This window comes from Eublepharis macularius, chromosome 10, assembly GCF_028583425.1.
Source record: "Eublepharis macularius isolate TG4126 chromosome 10, MPM_Emac_v1.0, whole genome shotgun sequence".
Classification (NCBI taxonomy): Eukaryota; Metazoa; Chordata; class Lepidosauria; order Squamata; family Eublepharidae; genus Eublepharis; species Eublepharis macularius.
In genome coordinates, this window is record NC_072799.1 from 20,408,644 (window position 1) to 20,432,921 (window position 24,278).

General features: G+C 44.9%; 1 protein-coding gene across 2 annotated transcripts in view; it reads left to right on the forward strand.

Moving 5' to 3' along the window:
• The window catches only part of MMRN1 (multimerin 1), a 101,806-nt gene extending 84,546 nt beyond the window's left edge, over positions 1 to 17,260 (forward strand). For both annotated transcript variants that reach the window (XM_054989843.1, XM_054989844.1), the window contains exons 7-8: positions 10,462 to 10,608; positions 13,451 to 17,260. In XM_054989843.1, coding sequence (XP_054845818.1) covers positions 10,462 to 10,608; positions 13,451 to 13,872 — 569 coding nt within the window. In that variant the 3' untranslated portion in view covers positions 13,873 to 17,260. The remainder of the gene's footprint in view (positions 1 to 10,461; positions 10,609 to 13,450) is intronic.
• Positions 17,261 to 24,278: the final 7,018 nt, after the last annotated feature.

Consider the following 24,278-nt stretch of genomic DNA (forward strand, 5'->3'; position numbering starts at 1 on the left):
GCAGAGGCTGGGAGCAGGGGATCCCTTGCCCCCAACAGGGGACCTGGCAGCCCTATCTCTGCTGACATGCAGGGGTACTCCAGCGGACTTCTTTCAAGGAAGAGCCTCTTTCTTGTTCTTTCTAGCTAACCTTTACTGACTCCCAGGCAGTGAAGCCACACCTAAGATTGCTTTACAGGCCAAGCCTCATGGTCCTCCTGTGATATAATCTTTTGTGAATCTGAGGCACAGTCTAGACATGCAGCAGAATTAAGTGGTAGAACCCTGAGGTGGTAGAATGGACACTAGACATTGCCAGTGAAAAGAACTAGATTTTAATGCTCCCCATAGAAAAAAACTCTGCAAATTAATAGAGTACACCAGAGAAAAAAGATTCTATCTTAGATCTTTGCATGCAGTACTAGTTTTCAATATACAGAGATTATTAATGCAGGGGGACTTTGAACAATGCCATTGCTCTCCTGCAGCCTGAAGTAATGCAGTCCATTTTATTACCTCTGTATTTTGCTACCATTCTGCTTCAGAATGGCTAAGCCTAAAACATGAGAAGGGATAGTGAGCAGCTCCTGCCCCATCCACATGCACATTATGCCTAAATGGTGCCCCTGAAAACCATTATGTGCCCATGTTTACAATTCCTCTAGCCAAATATCCAGTGGCTGGGTATTTGGCTAGAAACTCTAATAACTATTCCTTCGTTTACATTTCCCATCCAAAGCGTCTTACAAAACCCAGCTAAGCAAGCATCAGGGACATTAAAAATGATAAACAATCTGATTACGAGAAACAGCAACAATAAGTCACCCCTGTGCACTCCACAGCATGAAAACCATCATCTCCATTAGTAACTGTCATAGCCCATCTGAACAACGCAGCCTGACAGTGTTTGGGAAACCAGGCCATTATGGTGGCCTTCTTTATTTCTGAGGGAGAGAGCATTCCAAAGAGCTATTGCCACTGCTGAAAAAATGAAACCACACAGTGACAGACCAGATAACTTTGTTTATGCCAACGGAAGGGAACTCTGAGAAGGTCTGAGAGGGCACAGAACTCATACTTGGAAAGACAGTTCCTCAAGTAGGCCAGACCCAGGCTGTATTGTCAAAACCATCCCCTTGAACTTGATCCAGAAGTGAGGTAACTAGCAAAGCTGTTTCAAGATGGGTGTAATATGTTTACACCATTAGACTTTAATCAATAGACAGATAGCCATATTCTGTACCAACCTGAATGGTCTAACCCAGGCTGTTTTCACACATCTTACAAAATCACACAAAACTCCCAGAATGACGGCATCTTTCTGGCACAATTTCCCATCATGACTCCGGTTTGTGCCACAAGTTTTGCACAATTTTGCACAGCCGGTAAGACATGTGAAAACGGCCATAGCATCCTCCTCCTCTACCTCCTCCTCATCACATTTTATTGTATTTTCAATATAATCAGTGTGCTCCGCATGTATTACGACCTTGTTATAAGTCCTTAGAACAGCTCTGTAAAGTAGTTCAGTTTTATTATCTGCATATTGCAGATGGAGAGAGGGATTGAGGCAGAGTGGCCTGCCTAAGATTACCAACTGTGTTTGTGACAGAGGAAAGATTGGAACTGGGAACCTCTGGATCTCAGCTCCTGCCACTATGCTAAACAGGTCCCTGATAGATTTGCTGCTAAGGTACTTAATCTGGAGTGGGTAGAGGAAGGGAATTAAGCGTGGTTTGCTCAAAACCTATACAAAACTGTTACCCACAACAGAGCAGTCCACTTTGGGACAGGCTGTTACTCTGTGCCAGCAACACAACATCACAATTCAAATGACCTTTTGAAAGAAAGCATTTTGACAAAATGTCATTGTTTTGCACACAATAAGGTAAATTGGCGAATACTAGGGCCATTTTCATTCTTTTCTCTTTTTTTGTTCCCCCATCATCTTTTTCTTTTATTTCTGTTCCTTCCACCTCAGTGCACACGCTCAAGGCAAACCTAAAGTCAAGTGCTTGCAGTTCATCTGATAATCAAGCACGCAAGAAGTTTAAAGTGGATTCAGGCTTCAATAATATTTCCACTTTATTTCATATCTGTCTGCTTACTCATTCTGCCTTAAACCCCTGAAAGCATCTTCTGTGCGGCAGCGAAACAGCGGAAGTCAGCCGCGGCACACAGGGATGAAGTGCCTTGGTCTTTTTGCAGGCTGTATTTCCATCTTGCAGAATGAAGCCTGACTGCGTTTCAGCCAGAGCTGCTCAATCACAATTGGCAGCTTTGCAATCAACATATACGTGGCAAAGAAGATTTTCAGGAGGTCGGGAAGAATGGGTAGATTGCTGTGCTGCTAGGGAGCCTGCCGTTCTCTTGTGCCAAGCAAAAAGAAAGCCCCCTTTCGCCGCAGGTTCTTGTATAACTTGCTAGCCACTAATGAACAGTAAGTGTTTTCTTAATGGACAGTAATAGCCTGTCACGCTAGGCCTATTTGGAAGGAAGTCATACCTACCTGTAAGCTGAGGGCTTAAAGGAACAGTTTGTGTAGGTCTAATTTGGACAGCAAGAAAAAAAAAATCTGTTTAGGGTTTTGAAGCTCAGGTTGCCAACCTCCAGGTGAGGCATGGCAATGTCCAGGATTCCCCTGGAGAAAACAGCCCCTTTGGAGAGTGGACTGTATGGCATCTCACTGCCGTGGAGGTCCCTCTCGTCCCCAACCCTTGCCTTCCTCAGGCTACACCTCCCAAATCTCCAGGAATTTCCCAACGTGGAGTTGGCAACCCTATTTGGAGCTGGCTAGTAATATGCTAGCAATAGGCTTGGTGAAGCTCAGAAGGGAGACATGATATAGGGGAGAGAGTTAATGATATTGCTTTAGAAGCAACATTGCCAACATGTGTGCCTCTTTTTCTTCTTTATTTAAATATTTCTAAATAAGCACATCCTACTATATAAAAGGCTAACCAGGTTTCAGACAACTCCTACCCTGGTGTGCCTCCAGAGGGCGCTGCTGTGGAGGGAAGCCCAGAAGAGGCAGCCTGTCCCTCTGAGAGTACACCATAGTGGGAAGCCCAGGCCGGGATTAGGAATGCAGCAGGCAGCAATGCCCACCCCCCATCTTCACCCAGCTGGGATCAGTAGTGGAGCAGGTGGAAATGCCCACGCCCCATCTTCACCCAGCTGGGATCAGAAGCAGAGCAGGAGGCAATGCCCTCCCCCTGCCTTTACCCAGCTGGGATCAGACACGGAGCAGGTTTATTTATTTATATCATTTATATAATTTATATTCCACCTTTCTCACTGAGACTCAGGGCCATCCCCCCCTTCACCCAGCTGGGATCAGGCATGGAGCAGGGGGCAATGCCCACACCCCACCCAGCTTGAATCAGGCACAGAGCAGGGGGTGATGCCCACCTCCTGCCTTCACCTGGCTGGCATCAGGAGTGGAGCAGGTTGCAATGCCTGCCCCCCACTTCACCCAGCTGGGATCAAGAGTGGAGCAGGTGGCAATGCCTGCCCCCCTTCACCCGGATGGGATCAGGAGGAGAGTAGGTGGCGATGCTCACACCCCTTCACCTGGCCCGGATCAGGAGTGGAGCAGGTGGTAATGCCCGCCCCCCGCTTTCATCTAGCCATGATCAGTCACTGAGGAGGAGGCAATGCCCACCTTCCCCTTTGTAAAGCCCATTGTATTTTTTTCCACAATGGGCTTTGTTACGAGTAAGTCATAATGCAAAATGGTACTGCCTGATTATCAGTTTGAAATCTTCATAACTGAGCCTCAATTGTGTGTAGTTGTTTAAAGAACTCACATCGTGCCTATTTTTGGGTGGAGGGGCTTTTTTCTCCCAAGTTCCAAAGTGTCTTGCATTTTTAAAAAAGGGCGGGAGATCTGAATCGCAACTAAAAAACAAGATTCGGGTCCAGTATCACCTTAAAGACTAACTAGATTACCAGGTTATGAAACCAACATGGCTACTCCCTTGAAACCAAAAAACAAAAACAGACACGTCTTGCCTGGGGCTGGTCTTGCAAGTTGATTTTCAGAGGTCCCAGGCCACGAGACCCTCCCTCCTCTACTGTAGTCCCAAGAAAAATCAGGCCTCTGCAGATTATTAAAATGACATTCCCTGCAGGGGCTGGGTGGCTGCTAGAAAAGCAAGTTGGGTTCAGGAAACCCAGACCCAGCTTGTTTAACAACACTTTGTGCAGCTTAGCCATCAGTTGCCTCTGCTGCCATCCTTGGGATGGGAGAGGTACATCACTAACCTCCACACGGGGCCTGGAGATATCCCAGAATTACAACTGATCACCATACTGTAGAAAACAGCTTCTTTAGAGGGGGGCGGGGGGACTCTATGGCTTTCTATCCCACTGAGGTCCATCCCCTCCTGAAACCCCACGCTCCCCAGGCTTCATATCCCTAAATCTCCAGGAATTTTACAGTCCAGAGTTGCCATAAAAATCCACCCTCCAAAGCAGCCATTTTCTCCAGGGGAACTGATTACTGCAGTCTTAAGATCAGTTGTAATTCCAGGAGATGTCCAAGCCCCACCTGGAGGTTGGCAACCCTACATCCAGACCACTCTCCTGGTAACTCTTTTCTTACAATTACATTACTCTCCTCTAGACAGGAGGTAATAATATTAGCGCTGTATTGAGCACGGCCGATGTTTGTGTATACAACTGCAAAAGATCTCATACTTTAATGGGCATGGAAGATTCCGCAGGCGTACATGATTTTACTGCCACATGTTTCAGAATTCTGCTCATGTGAGGAAACTGACTCTGCAAAACTGCCCTGGGGCTTCTTATAGCTGGGAGGGTTGGGGATTCAAGATTTGACTTCTTCCTTTCAGGGTCTAGGGAGAGAGGAGGTAACTTCAGGATACTTTCAGGGCCTGATCCCAGTCTTTGCTTCTCATTCTGAAGTGTAAAGCGCCACCAATCCCCAGCATGTTCTCCCAGTTTTCTGTGAAGCAGGAACAATGAGAGAGGAACCCTAACATGGGCAAAATAAACATACTAGAAAGCACAGTGGAGAATAATACTTTTTGCTCTGGAAAACAGTTATGAAGAAGTGACATCTCTTTTTAAAGGAACCAGTTGCCTCCAGTCTTCATTCTGTACTCTGACAGGCACCACCCCTGAGCTGGTAGTCTCTACCCCTTTAATCAGAATCTGATTTTTTAGGAGCCCTGGCAACCCCAATGGAGGGAAACAGGGACCACAGAATATCGCATCAGCTTTAAACATACATTCTAACACACACTGTCCCAAACACCCAGGTTGTCTATTGTTGCTTTGCCATTCATTGCCAAAGTGCCTCTTTGAATATGCTTTGCTCTTGTTTTAATTGCAAGAGATTGATCGTTATCCTAATTCAGTTTGACTCTTCATGCTTCAAACTTTGCATATTTAGTGCAATAGGACAGGAGACAGATGAAAGAGGGGTTTTTGTTGTTGTTTGTAATTTAGCGTGGAAGAAAAGCACTGCACACTGACACTGTCTGCCTATTAGAGAACTGAACATTACAAGAGCAGTAGATCCTTAGTGGTGGAGAATCACGGGGCCTTCCAAACCTGACCTCTGGTTAGAGTGGTACTCTGCTCCTGAAGTTCACTGGCCCCTTTAGGTGATGGACAAAAATACCTAGTTAGGTCATAATAGCCCAAAATATCTTTCATCACTGGCTCCCAATTAGATTGCTGAGACAGAAGCAAGACAGACCTTTTATTTGTAAGCTGTTCTGTGGCTGACTATTGTACCACTTTTTGATTGATTGGTCCTGCTCTCTTTAGCCCTTTTCATATTCTCCTGGGATGGAATGAATGCATGGATGGAAAAGAGGAATCACGGCGTCAAGCTTGCCCCACCCCCAGTTGGTTCCTGGGAATAGGAGTAAAGAGCCATAAGTGTGTAAGGGCTCTCTTCATAAGACTGGGAATCAGGGAAAGATATGCATAAGCTGTCATTCCAGTGAATATGCAGAGGACAGGGGCAGAGCTTGCCACTAGAGATGGGCATGAACTGGAAAAAAAGAACTGTGCTGTTCATGGTTCATCATGTTTCACGAACCACAAACCATGAACTTTTACAAACTTGCCTCAGTTCGCGAACCAGTTTGTTTGGTTCGTGAAAACATCACTTTTGGGGCAGCCGAAGGTCACTTCCAGGGCTACAGAAAGCCCATCCCCCCCTGTTGCCTAAGAAACTGATTGATCAGCGCCTGGCTGTCTGCAGTAACAAACCAAAAAATGAACCAAACGAACCAGTGTAAAAGTTCGTGGCGGTTTGTCAGAAAAGGGCTCTGACGAACTGCCGGTTCATGAACCACGAACTGGCCCGGTTCGTGACGAATTTTGGTTCATATGTCAGTTTGTGCCCACCTCTACTTGCCACCCCTATCCTGCTTTTACACACACTCCTATTCAGTCTGTTCCCAGCAAAAGTCTGAAAATGGCTACACATTATCCTTCATGTCAGTTTACATCAGTGACTTGCAACCATACTGTTGCTGTGAGCCCTTAGCCTTCCTATGTCTAAGCACAACAGGAGCACAAGGATTGGGACCGTCATGTGGGAGGGAGGGAGGGAGGGAGGGAGGGAGGGCTCCTGCCTTCCGCCCCACACCATTTTCATCCTCTTCCCAGTGAAGGGACTCGCTAAGCGTGAACTGAGGTCTCAGGCCCTAATATGAGTCAATGACATCATTGCACTGATAGGCCAGAATAGTAAAAGAGCCTAAATGGCGTCAGCCCAATATGCTGCCATCGTGGATTAGGGTTGCCAGGTCCAGGTTGGGAAATTCCTGGAGATTTTGGGTGTGGAGCCTGGAAAGAGTGAGTTTGGAAGGGGAGGGGCCTCAATGGGGTATAATGCCATAGAGTCTACCCTCCAAAGCAGACATTTTCTCCAGGGGAACTAATCTCTGTTGTAATTTTGGGAGCTCTCCAGGTACCACCTGGAGGCTAGCAGCTCTATCATGGATGCCCGTATCCCCATGGAAGAGAGGCAGGCACAGGAAGACACTAAAAGACAATAAAGACACTTACAGGACGACTCTAAAGTCCTCCTGGAGTTACATGCGATCTCCAACCAACATTTCCCATGCAGGAAATGGCAGCTTTAGGCGGTGGATTCTATCGCGGCATCATTTCCCCAATGAGCTCCTTCCCCAAACTCCACCCTCCCCAGGCACCCCCCCCCCCAAATCTCCAGGAATCTCCCAAGCCACAAATGACAACCCTACTTCCTCACCAGCAGCCACAGCAGCTGTGACAGCTGGGCCTCTGTGCCAGGCCTGGTGAATCAACATGGGTCAGATATATAAGGAACAGAGGAGTGAAAAAAGGAACTGCACTGCACTGTAAATCCTCTTTTGTTCAAAGATCTGTGCAAAGAAGGGGACTGGGACCAAATGCAGCAGAAAGCTGTTGTAAATTCCTGCCTCTCTTCTACAAGAAGTCACAAGGGAAGGCAGCAAGTACATGAAAACACACGGGGAGTTCTTCCCAGTGATTAAATGATTGATCGGATGATTGATGGATTATACTCCACAAATGTTGAGCCTGTAAGTGCTCCTGCCGGGCTTACCACATTGAAAAAAACTTCATAACACCACATACCCTCCAATATTTCACAAATGGAAACAGGGGCAAGCTTATATCACCCTGACACTTGTCCCAAGGACACTGCCTGAATGTCTTCTTCCCCCGCTCCACACCAAGATACACAATTACAAACAGCTGAAGCCTCCTCTGCCAGCTAATGCTGTGTCCATTTATGGAGCTGCCATCCCCCCGCAAGTAGTGGGGGATCCCCTCCCCCCCAACCCCTGCCTCTGCTCATCTGGCAAGCAGGGGGGCACCTGAGGGGAGGCATGTGTGCAAAAATCACATACACTTCCTCGTCATGTAGTTAACATAATACCTGCCATGATTTCCTATGCATTTGGCCATTTAAGGCAATCGTGTAATAAGTGTTAGAGAGACATTTGACCAATTGCCAGCTCCATACAGCATCACCCCATTAATTTGAGACTGCCTGTCATTCAATACAGCATGCAGGACTGTTGCCTCAGGATCAGCTCCCCAAAATACAGTTTTCTTCCCCCCCCCCCGCACCTCCTTTTTTAAACATCCAGCTAGCTTAAGAGTTCTGTTGAACTTGAAAGCTTGCACAGTGTTTTGTATCGTTTGTTTGGTTCTAATAAAGGTACTGCCTGGCTTTGGGAAGGAGGAAACTTCCCATTCATTTTGAAGTTTGCTTGAGGCCTGTTGAACATAACCACACCGGAAATGTTGCCAGTTGTATAAAACTCTTTGGCCTTCCACTCAAACAGAAGAGTGAAATGTAGATATCACTGCTGGTTTACATTCTTACTGTGGCTGTGAACCTGTGCCTGTTTATTACCAGTTTGCATGATGGAGCGTTCCTCTATGTTAAGGGGAAAAAATCCCTCCACACAGAAAATGAGCCTGTCAAGAAGAAGAATTCAAGTCTAGCCTTCTCCCTGACTTGCTAAATCTTTTTATTCTTTTTGTTGTATGAAGGAGCATTCAGTCAGATGCGTCCCTTTGCAGTCTGAATGATACAAACCAGACAGAAGTGTGTCTGTGGGAGAAATCAGCCAGAATATGTGGTAGCATCTGAAGGTTTGCGTGTTCGTTTTTTATCAGTTGGCAAACGCTAATTGTAAAGCAGAGCAAGCCAGCATTTCTTCTTCTGTCCTCGGCATTTGAACTTCACTCTTGAGTTGCTGTATCCTGGCCTTATTGTGATCGATGGAACACAATGTGTTGGAGAGAAAATAATTACTTGAGTCATACAGAAACTTCTAGTCGTGTTTCAGTCCATAAACCTCATCAGTCTAAACTCAGAGGAGGGGGGGGGGTGCGCTTTGTAGAAAGAGCACAGAGGTTTGCATTCAGGTTGGTGAACTCAAATTCATCACTGCCGGAGTGCTGAAACAGAACGCAATGGCATCTAAAATGACTGGGCTGGAAATTAAAGATAGCTCAGAGCGCCGGTGAAGTGCTTGTGAAAAGAGGCAATTCCACACATCTGCTGGCAATCAGCACTTATTCTGAAACACCCTTTTCATCACCCACACCTACCTACCTCTTGAGCGTTACTGTGCTATTCTTCCAAGACCCAGAGGCTGTCCCACTTGCAGTCTGGTTGGAAGAACACGCACAGGCTTATTGTAACTGCTTAGGAGTCTTAAGGGCTGAGCTCGTTGAATCGTCTCCGGTAATTCAATTTGTCTAATCCTGAGATGATGGAAAACAGTGTTTTGCAAAGGACAGTTCAAGGGGTTTGGGAGGAGGGGGGAAATTCCCAATTGCCACTGACTCTTGCTTCTAACCATTTACAAGAAAACAAAACGTGCACGCTCCCTCGCAGGATAGGACGCATCAGAGATGCTTAGCACTTTGTTCTGTTGCAGCAGTACCAGAGCCAGGGCCAGAGTTTCTGGCACCTGAGGCCGGGGGCAGCTTCAGGGCTGTTGCCGCCCTGCACGTGCACACACACAGGCACACACCCCCCTCTCCACCCCCCACGTGAGGGCACCCTGGGACAGAGCAGCAGCAGCCCACCCCGGAACGGTCTTTGGGTGCCCTCGCGTCCAGCAGGCTTGTGCCTGGAAGAAGGATTTGCGTCTTCAGAAGCTCATTCAAAGCGCGCACCCTGAGGCGCAGCTGTTTCTCTAGGTCCTTCCCGCTTTCTCCTTTCCCTTCCCCTTTGCTTTCTTCTGTCATTATTCTGTCCCATCCCCCACCCCCAGTCCTCCAAAAGAAACGTATCACTTTTCCTCCGCTCCTTTCCAGTTTGTGAGGTGACAGGCAGGAGATAGGGGGGGAATGCTTGGTGTGCGTGCGTCGTCCCAGCCCTCCCACTCAGTTGCTCTGTGGCGCATGCACCCGCTCCCGGTGCCCCCTCCGGCGCCTCTGCGCCCAAGCCGATTGCCGGACCTGCCTCCGTAGATGCACCAGCCCTGAACAGGACAGACCTTTGAAAGTCAACGTTTCTGCATAACGTGTAAATGAGCCCACTGTACAAATTCCCACCTGTAAAAGGGGAACTGGACTATTCAAGTGGTATATAAATGATTAATAAACTACTATGATTAATAAACTACTAATAAACTACTATGATTAATAAACTGCTATTAATAAACTATGTTGAAGCATGCAGGCACCGGCTGAGTGTTTCCCGGTGCCTTAGGAAGAACTAGGCAAGAAGGGATACCAACAGAATCACAATGGCAAATCATATTTGGGAAACAAAGTACAGAATTGTGGAAAACAGCATTATTTGTATGCCAACAAACGACTGGTGCCTTCTCTCCCTCCCCCATTCAAGAAGGGAGTCTCCTTTAATGTAGGGAGGATTGGAATTAGGAAGCCAAGCTTTACTACAGCTTCCTTGTGTATCTGAATTCAACAGCGACTCAAGTCATTCTTTCCATTTCAACGCAGGTGATTATTTGAGCTGCAGTAGTTCCCCTTGCCAAAATGGAGGCACCTGTGTCAATGAAAGGAAGGGCTTCGTCTGTGCTTGCCGCTATCCCTTCGGAGGAGCCGACTGCAACACAAAGATGATGGAGGAAAATGCTGCTGCCATAGGCAAGTATATGCAGAATCTCTTTCCCTACCTCACTACCTGTTGTCCAGGGATTAAGAGCCACTGGTTTCCCCGAACAAAGGACCACTTTAGTCTGAACAGCAGAGTCATTTTTAAAGCACTGACTTCAAAGCCCTGTGTTTTGATGTGCCTGGCATCTCAAAGTGCAAAATTTGATCTCTTTCACTGGCCTCCCCGTTAAAAAAAGATAACAAGTAGGCCTATGGCGGATGGAGCAAGATGGTTGTTAGCCGAGGTGTACTATCATAAATAGGCCAGAGTAAGCTGGCCATTTTTGATACAAAAGCTGTGAAAATTGCATTATTGGGAAATTACATGTGCAACTAAAGCTGCTCCTTCCATTTTTCAAAAACGATAAAAACTCAGCTCCAGAGAGGTTTGTGCTCATCATGATTATAGCATTTGTGCAACGTTTGCCGTGATTAATTTTTCATCTAGAGAAATTATTCTCTTTCTCTGTGATATGCTGGAGCAATGGTTTTCAAACTGCGCTCCTGGACACCCCGGGCTTCCTCAAAATACAGTTTCCTAATAAGGAGGTTAGTAATGGCGGAGACGTTTTCTTGAAAGCAAGTTTTTCACCAATGTCCGTCTCCTTTGTAATGAACGCGTCTTGGGTTGAGAATGTTCCTGGACACAGTCACAGCCCATGCAAGTCAACAAGACTGCCATATCTAGTGTCCCAGATGAACTGTCTATGCCCCTAAATAATGTATCCAAGATCTCTGCACTGGACCTGGTTTCCCTGGAAGAATTCCTCAGCAGATGAAATCAGTGTGGGATTGGATCACACTGGGCGAATATTGGAAACCACTATTGGCTGTGATCACCCTGTCCTTCTGCTTTTTTGTTTACATGTCATGAATTTCCTCCAGGGTACCATCTGTTATATCGTAGAATAGCAATGAAAGGTAATGTAGTGTACTGGAATGAGTGGTAGACTAGGCTCTAGGAAAACTGAGTTCAGATACCCATTTTGCCATGGGTGACTTTGAGCTAGTCATGCTTTCTCAGCCTAGAGGTTCTCAGCTTTGTGCTAGTCATGTTTTCTCAACAACCAGAAGGTTGTTGCAAGCAAAAAATAGGGCATGGCAAATAATTACCTTGATAAAAATGCACTAGATAGGTGGGCTAGTAATTATGGTATTAGATAGATAGAAGTGACCAAGCATGCTGGCCCACCCAACCCAGTGGTTTCTTATGAGCCTAGAGGTTGACATACACAATTAGAGATGGACACAAACCAGAATACGAACCAAAAAAACCCACGAACCAGCCAGGTTCATGGTTTGTGAGCCAGTGGTTCGTGGAAGCTCATTTCCACAAACTTCCACAAACTGGTCTACTGGTTTGTTTGGTTCGTTTTAAAGAGCAATGCCCCTTTCCCTGCCACTGCAAAGCATTTAAACCCATGGATCAGCTGCTTGTCGGGGAGATCCCTGACAAACAGCTGATCATTTAAACAGTGGGGCTTGGCTGTCCAGCCAGGAGCCCCGGCCAGCTAGCCAAGCCCGTGGCCATCCGGGAGTTCAGACAGTAGTTTCAGACCAGGGTTGACAGACACTTGACTAAGCATTGGTAGAGTGGTTCAGACAGTCACACAAATGATAATTTGTTTAATTAAAACATGGTTTCATGTGGATTCTGAACTGAGGAACTGGTACTTAGTATTACGAAGAGAGGGGGAATCATGCATAACATATAGATTGCCCTCTGGTGTACACCTAAAAATGCATTGTGTGAAAAGCCCCTTAAAATGCAGTTTGCAGCAGCACCAACAAAAACCAATGAGAAATTTCGATCTGGATTTTAGCCCTGATATTCACATAGACTTTTCTCTGCTGAGAATTTCATTTCAGCTGTAACAGTCATGGCGATACTTGCCATAAAAATGAATAAACTAAGATTTGCATCCAGAATATATGAAATGTGTGTTTTATGCCTCTTTCAGCCACTATTTCAATATTTCTCAATCATTTTTACTGTGGTGGAGGTATTGGTTTATACACTAAGGGTGCAGGGAAAGAAACAAAGAATGTTTTTATTTCCCCATTCATTATGAGGCTTTCCAAACCTCTCTGATATTTGTTAAGCTTGTGAGCACAATTCTAGGCTATACCCCCCCGACACACATCACACACACACAGAAATTGCAGAAATTTGTGATAGTGACATGGGGGGAGACGCATGAGAGCTTTTCTTACTAATAATGCAGCACAGTCAAGACTGAAATTTCCTTGCTGTTTCTGAAGAAAAGCTTTTTGTTGGTGGTGGTGCATTTGATGCTAATTGTGGAGAAAATTGCTTTCTGTGTAGTAGTTAAGAATTCATTCCGCTTTTCTTCTTTGGCTTCCAGAGAACTTGTCAGGGGGCCTGGGCCAGGAGGGGAGGGGAAGGGAGGGGACTTTGCAACTGTCCCCATGTCTGCTGTACAGAGTTGATCCTATTTAAATCTGCAACAACTAATGAGGAATAGACAACAAAAGATGGATCTAGATATTACAATGGCATATGGCTGCTGCTGAAAATAGCAACCCTGTGTCTGGCTGTCCCTCTCCTTTCCAAAATAAGTTAGAGCCATCATGCTGATATTACTTCAATATGCTATGAGTTCTCCTGTCCCAGCTCCACATCATTGGCTGCTGGCAGATAGGGAGCTCACAGCATGACGGTGTCATTGTCATGTGGTAAAGTTGATAGACTTTACAGAACTCGATACAGGGCTGCCATTTTCAGTGGCAGAACTGTGTCTATAATAACAGCCAGTTTCGCACAAATAAATTAGATGATTGACTTCTCCTTAAACTGCTCTTTCCTCCACAGATTTCTCAAAAGGATCTTACAGGTATGCGCCAATGGTGGCCTTTTTTGCTTCACACACCTACGGGATGAATACTCCTGGTCCTATTCGGTTTAACAATCTGGATGTAAATTACGGCTCTTCCTATGTCCCAGCAACTGGAAAGTTCCGTGTGCCGTATCTCGGTGTTTATGTTTTTGAATATACTATTGAGTCACGCAGCCCACGCCTCTCTGGCTACCTAGTGGTTGACGGAACAGACAAACTGACTTTCCAGTCCGAAAACACAAATGAAGAGAAATACATGGATAGGGTAGTGAGTGGGTATGCCTTACTGGAACTGAATTATGGTCAAGAGGTCTGGCTCAGACTGGCAACAGGATCTATCCCCGCCAAATACCCACCTGTAACTACATTTACTGGATACTTGCTGTACCGTACATAAATCAGTTGCACATAGAAGCTCTCCTCCACAACGAAAACTCTTTCCTTTTGCTTCTAAGTTCTCCTTCTACCACCGCAATGTGAATCTCATTTAAAGTTGCACCATTTCTCTCAATATGAAATTTGGGACTTCAACTGTCAGAAAACAGAAATGCACAATCTTTCCCATTACTGTAATTCTATAAGGGGGGGGGAGCTTTATTTCCTCCTGCAGTTATTAAAACCCAAGGAGCCCTTGTGGACAGTAAGTGTCAACCCTTGTCTCATTAAGTACAGTCAAACTTCCTAATTTCCCAGCTATACCAACTTATCTTCCACTGGATCATTGGAAGTCTCGTCTCATTAGGTGGATGTTTTCAGCATATCCACAATCTTAGCTAGAATTTTGCACCAGTACTAAAGAAGTGCTACAGTTTATAAATTTTATCACCATTGTGAACCAATTGTGTGTCAGCAATTGCGTGAATATAGGCTGCTCACACACTAATCAGATCAGGACGCCTTTGTTCCCAATTTTTAGAGACAGTTACAGAAAAATAGAGGGCCCACTGGGTAAGGAATGATATTGAGTACATGTAGAATACATAGGCCTCCTCTGGGTCCCAATCCTATACAGAGCTATCCAGTGTGGCGCAGCAATTAGAGTGTCAAATGAGGACTTGGGAGACCCAAGTGTAAATCCTGACTATGCCATGAAGCTTTCTGGGTGATCTTGAGTCAGCCTCTCCCTCTCAGCTTACTTTGTCTACCTCACAGGGTTGTTGTGAGGACAGAATGGAGGAAGAGAGGATTATGTCTACCACCCTCAGTTCTTTGGAGGAAGGGTAGAATTAAAATGTATAAATAAGTTCAAGTCCATAGAGGTCAATGGGTTTCCTAGGTATGTGCAGGCTAAGCCTATAGATGTCAATCGGTTTAGACTGAAATCAGTAGGTTTGGACTGGAGTCATTGTCTAGGATATGTCTACCACCCTCAGTTCTTTGGAGGAAGGGTAGAATTAAAATGTATAAATAAATTCAAGCCCATAGAGGTCAATGGGTTTCCTAGGTATGTGCAGGCTAAGTCTATAGATATCAATTGGTTTAGATTGAAATCAGTAGGTTTGGACTGGAGTCATTGTCTAGGATTGCTCTGCTGGGGTAGCTTTCATTTCCCCCCCAGTATTTAAACCTTCTGGTCTCATTTTGTTCATATCACATTTTGCAATTGGTTACAAATAACAAGGACACAACGTCTCCATTTAAACACTGGAGTTTCAAGGGGTAAAAAACTCATTCACTATTGTAAAAAAATTGACTGATTTCAATTTAACAAATTAATAAATTAATCACCTGGATAAAGTAAGGGTGATACTTTTAGGATACTGGGAAATGATCATTTCTCTTGACTTTTATTTTTAACAAGATTTTGAGGGGTGGGGGGCAGAATCATCCTTAATGCTTTGTATAATTCAAGAGAAATAAATGGGTTGCATGTCGTCAGCACGCTATACCCTTCACAGGGGAGAGCTTTGATGAAAATCTGATTAAAAATCCATGTATTTAATCTGCAGTTAGTAAATTAGACAATTAATAGCATCAATTAAGGGATTAACACTTCTGTCCCGCTGTCAGTCCTGCAGGACTGAATTTTACTGTTATTGGATAAGAAATTTGTGACGATTAAAATGTCGAGCAAAAAATAAAAGGAAAAAGAAAGAAATCTTCCCACCTCTGCTTTTTGCCCATTCCATATTCTTAAAAACTGTGCCTTCTGTTTATGAGACTAATCTTCAACACACCATGAACCCTGAATGTATATATCCTAGCCCCTTCTCCCACTGATGTTCCATATCATACGTGAATTCCCTAGTTTGTCACCAGCCTATCCTTGCATATCACTGAATTTTATCAAATGTCTTGCCCACATGGCCGAATCCCTCCCCACTCCTTGTATGACTTTGTCAGCTTAATAACCTGTTTAGTCCTCTTTATTCCTGCTACAGATAGGGCTAAATGGCATGGAAATTACTCTGCAGATGAAATTCAAATGACCCACCAGAGACAGCATCTTTCTCTTTAAATACGGCTTCTTTTGCCCTTGCTGCCATTAGGATTAAATCCTTCCAGCCAGGTCTCCATCTTCAGGGAGGCTAATTGTTTTCTTCCCAACTTAGACTCCTGATTAGCTTTTTGTTTATTTTCCATTACCAAAAAAATATTAAAATCTCTCTAGGACAGACCTCTGACCTGGTGCCCCTCTGAAGCAATATGCAGGGGAAAAAATCAGTAGCTATCCAGGGTGCACAGATCATAAAAAACCACACCCAGTTTGCTTATACGATAAATACTCGTACATACGTGCACAAAAGTCTCTCTATTTATCATTCCCCTGATGCTTGTTGGTTAAGTATAATCATGTTCCTGATGAGTTTTTATAGATTTGATCAGGGTTTTTTTTCCTGGAAAAGAGGTGGTGGAACTAAGTGGTGCACAAACTCCCCTCTGTCTGGAGATCAGGGGGCGGGGCCACCGTCCATGTGACCATTTTTAAGAGGAGCCAGAATTCCATTCCACTGCATTCCCACTGAAAAAAAGCCCTGGATTTGATATTCTGTGGGTTAAGAGAGGTGTAACATTTTTAGAGGGGCAGATGTGCCCTGAGGGCCATTGCTGTTGTTAAAACAATCATACCTCTTTCTGTTCTGAGTGAGTCCAAATACAGCCGTTTCCATAAGTTTTCAGCATGGTTGGTTTTGAACTGAGGAAAAGCTGATATGGTGGGTGACTCTTGGTGCCTGTGACATCAGCAACTAACCTCCCTCTCTCCATTCCGAGACCAATTTTGCCACTACTTTAACTCTTTTTTTGTAAGATGAAGGGTGCATAAATTCTTATATGCCACTTAAAACAAAACTGCAGATAGCCTACCTGGTAAAATGATGGAGGTCTGAAATACCACCTTGGCATGGCGTAAATTGCTAGTCCAGTATTTGTAGGGTTGCCAACTGCGAGTCAGGAAATTCCTGCAGATTTGGAGGTGGAGCCAGAGGATGCTGGGGTTTGGGGAAGGGAGCTCAGCAGGGTATAATGCAATACAATCCAGCCTCCAAAGCTGCCATGTTCTCCAGGGGAATTAATCTCTGTAATCTGGAAATCAGATGTAATTCTGGGAGATTTGCAGGTCCCACCTGGAAGTTGGCAACCCTAAGTGTTTGACTTGATGCTATGTATTTCTCTAGCACACAGTGCCAAGCCAGTGTGCCTGTCCTCTACGCTCTGCTTGTCAACCATCATATTGTAAACCATTATTATTCACCCTTTCATTTTGAAATATTGTGTGATACGGGCCTACCTGAGGATGGTTTTGTAACAATGAGAAGTTTCATTAATAAAGTAAAAGAAAAACAGGTGGGTCTTTTTGTGTTTTTTAAGCAGATTACTTCTGTTGGAGTGCTGTGCTGGTATGTAGTCAGTGCCTCACTTTAAAAACACATTTACATGCAAACAGATGGAATTACTGGAAGGAAGGAACCACTTTTGTCTGCTCATGTTTCCAAATCTGAGCATGCAGAACATTTCGGTGGACATCATAAATTCTTGGCTAGGGTTCCCAGGTCCCCCGGTTGAGTCGGGGGATCCCCCACTCCTAGCCTGCTCTGCCACCACCTGTTATCTGGTCAGTGGGGGGAAATGTGCATGGAACGGGAATCGGACGTTATTCCCATCACGACAATGAAGATTCCGGAGCATTTTGCCCACATGCACGGTAAGTTTCACCTGTCCGTGCCAACCCTGTCTCCTGACTTGGGTGCCCGGGGGCCTGGCAACCCTATTCCTGGCAAATCCATCTTGCTGTGTCATTGGTTCGAGCCAATCCCTTTAACATTGCCTTCCACACACTGGATTAGGTACATAAGTTGAACCAATAAAGCTCTGTTTGTAGACGCTGGAAGATCTTTACCAGGTGAGTAGTCTTCTCGTCCTGCTTCTGTGCAATACATCCTCTACACGTTTTTGAAGTCATGCCACTGCTGGCCTCATCCAGACAGGGGAAATGGTAAAAGTACTCAAGAATGGAACCAATTAACTTGGGGTGGGGGACTCTCAAGGTCTCAAGCTAGACAGGCGTCTGATGGAAATGCAGTAACTTTGGCTTTCTTGTATTTGGTGGGTAGTTGGACTAAACTGCCTTCTACTATAAGTCTATGGAAATGACTTCTAGCATTGTAGCATCAGTGTGAGTTGCAGTGCCAGCATGACAACCTTGCTTGCCTCCCAAATGGCCCAGTTTATGACTCTGAAGCACACTAGGTTTACCAACCTCCAGGTGGAGCATGGTGATCTCCCAGAATTACACCAGATTACCAGACTACAGAGATCAGTCCCCCTTAGGGATCCCATTCCCCCAGGGGTAGCAGGAGATCCCCCACTCCCAGCCTCCACCCCCACCACTGCTTACTTGGTCGGTGGGGGGTGGAGGCATAGGAAGAGGCCTGGGAGACTAGTAACGTCTTGGGCAAGTGTGCAGTGGGCGTGCTCCCGACAGGCATGATGACATCACTTCCTCAAGTGACATCATCGTGCTCCACAGTAGGCATGCTCTCGCACTTTGCAGGGACCAATTTTGGTCCCCAACAGGCTGAATTGGCCCAACACAAAGCACAGGTCCACACCTGCTGTCGGTGGGATGATGTCACTTCCCAGTAAGTGCAACCCCCCTCCCCCGTCCAGGAGGGTATGGAGACCTGGCAATCCTAGTTCCCCTGGAGAAAATGGCTGCTTCATAGGGGGGACTCTATGGCATTATACTCCACTGAGGTCCCTCCCCTGCCCGAACCCAGCCCTCCCCACGCTGTGTCCCCACATTGCCAGGAATTTCCCAACCCAGAGTTGGCAACCCTACTGGAGCTCACATGCATGATCTTACACACTCGCTTGCTGCTGCAGTGGCTCTAGGAAAGGGGCGCGAGGCTATCAGCAGCTTGATCTAACGAAGCATTCAACAGTGAACATAAATGCAGATCAATACAATCAGTAAGCTGAACCATTATGCAGAAGAGGGTGAAATCAATCACTCTGGGCGCCTGGATCACTCTCTCCTCCTTCCACACTCTTCACTGCCACCTCCTTTCAGAATAAGTGCAAATAGCGTCTCCAGCAGCACCTTCATTTTATGTTTTCCCCAGTAATCCACGAGGGAGTGCTTATCTCTACCCCGAAGCTCAAAAAGGTATCCAAAGGTATATTGCTCAATATATAGCAAAGGAGAGTCTCCTCTGTATATTTGGATAGCCCAATTACCATGGCAACATTTTTATCTGGCTTGGCTTTGACAAGCCCATCCAATTTATTGTGGAGCTCTGCTCTATCATTTTCTCACTGATGCCAAGCGAGCCCTCCTCGAATGCGTTTGCCATCCCTTCACTTCTTGCATTCAATCGGCTAGTTTTGAAGCAAGCCAGGTAGCCCCTTTGGCTGGCTCAACAACAGCGTCAGCTGTGCACATTTTTTTACAAGCCCCTGATAGTGAAGATGAAAGGGATTTACTATCCTTGATCATCCGTTTATACGGGCTCTTAAATTCACTACCACAAAATTAATGGTAAAATGGGTGTAGCAAATAGAAATGGCTGTCACAGGAGGCAGAGCCAACCACAAAATGGCAGGGAGTGAGGTTATACATAAATCCCATAGTAACTCTTCGATATTTCAGGCAAAAGAAGGAGACAGGCAGAAAGAATTGTCCTTCTCTTACCCAGGCAGCTTCCTGTCTGCATGTTGAGAAGAGAGGAAACAGAATTTTTGGTGGACTTCAGTTTGTCCTTCAAGCCAGTGAAGAATTCCAGGGCAGAAATTTTCACCTTGATTTGAAGGTCAGCATGAAGAGACACTTCATTTGGTGATATCTCTAGGGGTTGTTTGATGCCTTCCTAGAATTCATTGCCAGAGTATTCATTGTCCCTTTAAATGAGTAAGCTTAAAAGCGGAAGGGAAGAGAGGACCGCTCACAGCGTCAGACCGTCCTGAGCTAACCAACATGGTGGGGTTCTTGAAGATAAATGTTATGAGCAAGTATGACGGATGGAGAGTTACACTGGGGGGAGTTTGGAATATTAAATAATTAGACATGTCATTTTACAGATTAATATGCCTATGAAGAAGTGAGTGGATGAAACGGGGTGGAGATTCTATGCTGGCAAAACCTGTAGGCGTGGCTTGATGTGGCTTGTCTTATTGCAAAGTTACACGTTGATTTCTGTAGGCGTATGCTACAAAGACTGCCATCCATAATACAATTGATAAAGTGTTGTTAATTCCTTGCGTACATTCTAGAGACTGTAGGATATTGATATTTCACTGTGGCATGTTTATTCAAATGTGAACTTAAATGTGGATTTCTGCAAGCGTATGCTGCAGAAACTGGTACCTACAATTCTCTTGGTATATTACTGAACACCTGCATGCATTCTGGAGAGTATATTAAACTGTCTTTGTACTTTTCCACCAGTTGGATATGTTAACAATTGTATCGATTGATGTTATTGACTGTTAGCACTGAAGCACTTTTGCACTTTATATGTATTATTAAAAGCTTGATATTTTGGTTATATATTGTTTACTCCAGATAGCTGGTTTGTATGTGAGCAAGAGTATTCATTGTGGCAGGATACACAAAGTGGGCTGTTCTTGAGTCACAATTTCTGCAGGCCTCCACAATCTAGCCATTCAGTCCTATGAGAATAACAAGATGGTTCCTTGAAAACATAGCAGAAAGGTTGTGAAGAGAAGTTCAGCGTCCACAGGGAAGGCCACACTCTGTCGAATAGATGGCAAGTAACCCTCCACATCCATTCATGATGCCTTCAAGAAGAAGATGAGGGGATGAAAGTGGACAAGATTTTTGTGGGAGGGGGCATACTATCTGGCAAGTACTGCCAACCCTGAAAGCACCCTAAACATAAGTCTTGAAAGAAATCTATGAGGAGAGAAAAAGAATAAGGACTTCCTGTCAGAGCAGTTTCCATTGGAAAAGTATAATCATAGGGAATATTATCATGGAGGAACTAATGTACCCCATATAAAGTTAATTTCTTGGGAAATGAAGTAAGGTATTCTAGGCTTTCTGGGGACGACTAAGACCTTCTTTCTTCTTGAATACCTTTGGACACATCTGTAGCTTCTGGTGAAGGTGTAGGTGTCACAGCAGTTACAGTTGCATTGATTGAATTTAGAGACAGCTGTCGCCGGGGTTTTCCTCAATATTTCCATCTCTACTGTCCATTCCTTGCAATATGAATGGAAAATGAAATCCTGCCCTCAAGTCATAGTTATCTTATAGTGGGGTTTTCAGGGAAAGAGACTTACAGAGGTGGTTTGCCATTGCCTTCCTCTGCAACCCTGGCCTTCATTGGAGGTCTCCCATCCAATTACTAACCAAGGCTGGCCCTACTTAGCTTCTGAGATCTGACAAGCTCAGGCTTACCTGGGCTATCCAGGTCAGGGTAAATCTGAGAATACAATAACATAAAAAATAGGGATGTGCAAAACTTATTTGTGTTCATCTAGGTTCTTGATCTAAACTCTAACAAACTGTTAGTGCCTATTGAGTTAGTATTCAAAGCACTGATTGGTCTGTTTAGAGTGTTGGATTAAGATCTGAGAGTCTTATGTTCAAATGTCTGTTCAGTCATCAGGCTCACTGGATGACCTTGGGCCAATCTCTCAGAGTTGTTGTGAGGGCAAAATAGGTCTTTGATAGAAGGGTGGGCTTAAAATGCACAAATATGCACAAAATGCAAAATACGCGCAAAAAATGCTGATGTCTGCCACAAATTTGTAGCTAAAAGAAACTGTGTGAAGTGACCCTTTCCTTAGACTTCTGGTTTGTTGTTACAAATCTGGTTCTCTGTGTTCAAATGAATGCTTCAGAAGAAAACAATATTTAAATACAAATTTGTACACAGGAAAACCAGATTTTCTCAATCCCTGGAACTCGCTGCACACAACAAAGCTCTAGCGAGAAAATAAAAAAGTAGCAAGTATTATATTAGCATTGTTAATTATGTGCTGACAGGGTACTTTGCATTTTACAAGACAAAGATAAAGACTCGGTTCCTGGCCTGATGAGCTTGTAATGTAAAAATCAAACTCTCATCGACTGATCATACCATGAATGTATCACCCAGTTACCTAGCAACTTCAGAGACCTGATTAACCCCTTTTTTAAGGGTGTCAAATGTACAACACTTTGGAGAGTGAATTCCCAGATGATTTTTACCTAATCTTACACAAGTCAGCTTCATGCGTTCCCCTACATTCAGCCAATTGTTAATAGGAATGATCCCTGACAGTTACTCAGACTGTGTTATTAACATCCCTACAGCAGATACAAATCAGTTGAAAATAAAGCTAATTTGATTTTTTTTCTTTAGCAAGAGTTCTTTTAATATCACTAATATAGGGAATTTTAGGATGCCCTACAATCTTTTGGTGTAACGTCTTGGAGCCCGATTCAAGCATTCATTTTGCAGCACAGAAGCATACCCTCATTTTCGGCTTGCTTGATTAACATCTGAAATTTGGCATCATATTTATTTACAGATTACATTTCTCTTCTACCTTTCTGCAGTTCGTGGTTCGGTGCCACCGACGAACCCAAACAAACGAACCGTAATGAACATTTCCCGTTACTGAACCGGTTCGCGGTTCATGGTTCGTGGGCGTCAGAATGCGCCCCCCCCCCGTTGCAGTAAGAGAGACCATATTCACAGGGAGTGTTTAGTAGGCTCTCCTCCAGCCAGCACCCAAGTTTGGTCAAGATTGCAATAGGGATCTTGGAGTTATACCCTCTCCAATCCGAGGGCCCCAGGAAACTCCCACTCGAAACAATTAGAGCCACCAGTTGACGTTGGCCCAGCGTACAAGGGGTTGGCCATCAGAACTGCCTATCAGGGTTTGCAGGGATGAGATTGGAGTGCCCATGGCTACAGAACACCCCCTTCCTCTTCCCTCCCCCGGGTGTCTTCTCCCATGTAACCAATGGTAACCAATTTGCAGCTCCATGGTTGGAAGGAAGACCTGCCAATCAAGGTAAACTGGGCTTTGATTCGGGTTTCCAGGGCGACAGAAGGAGTGCAGACAGAGTTCAGGCATTCCCCCAGCTCAATTTCCAAGGGAATTGATTGATGGTGCCTGACTGTCTGGCTTCACGAACCATGGGCAAACGCAAGAAACCGGGCTTCCAACGAACCCTGGTTCGTTGGCCATGGACCCTCACAAACCGCCGGATCGTGAACAGACGATCAGGCGGTTTGTGGGTTTTTTTGGTTTGTAATGCGGTCCGTGCTCATGTCTAATCACTAATCAGGACTGTTCTCATTTTACATCCGTGAACCGACACGGAGAGATTACTTCTCTTGTGAAATTACTTACGGCTGGGAATGAAACGGGGCTGCTCTATAACTTACTTTCATCAGATGGAGAAAGTTAGTCTTCGTGGGAAATGCTACTTTGAAGGAAAAGAATCTATACCTGAGCTAAAGTCTTATATCCTCATTTTTGATGAAGGGTAAATCAACTTTAGATGGTAGGCTACAATGGCTCTCAGTGATTATGGCCAACAGATTTATGGTACATTGAAGTGCACGTATAAGAGCAGACTGCTTCATTCATGTTGTGTGTATAGGGAACTCTACATGATCTGCCATAAGGCATGGCTATGATCAAAGAATACTGCACTTGCAAAGGGTACCACCATATTGAAAAGAACAGTATTGCCTCGGCTCATGGGTATTCATTAGAATGCAAGGCAGGCACAGTGGGACAGGGCAAAATTGTGTTATTTGCCAAAGAGCATTAATTCAATAAACATTAGCAAAATGTAATATCATGGCTCTGTGGAAGCAAGCTTCTTCAAGTGTAATTTTCCTCTACTCTGGGGAAAATGATGTCTTGTCAATCATGGCTAGAACCATCACCTATATTGTAACCAAGCATATATGCTAATAGCCATCAGTGGAAGGGCATGTGTTGTTCATGAAGGCATGTTAGAAGAATCAATGAATTAAACAAACAGCCAGCAAGGATATGAGTATTTACCCCAAACACACAGAAGACTTGCCAGTATACTTGTTATCCCATAGGATTTGAAAGCTACTGTATGTCATACATTGGGCTGGGAACAGCGTCCTCCTTGTTACTCCAGGGGAGAGATTGCAACTTGGAACGTGTCGACTGTTGTGGAGGCCAGGGGATCCCTTCGCATATTCAAGCCTGTGGTTGAAAGGACGTGGATTTGCACAGCACAACAGCACTTTCATTACTTCTTCCCCACCTGAAGGAGGACCTTCCCCTACATCTTGAATGTTTACTATCAGGTTGGAACATTCTTTGGAGTTGAGAACATATTACGGACTACTGGTGGAT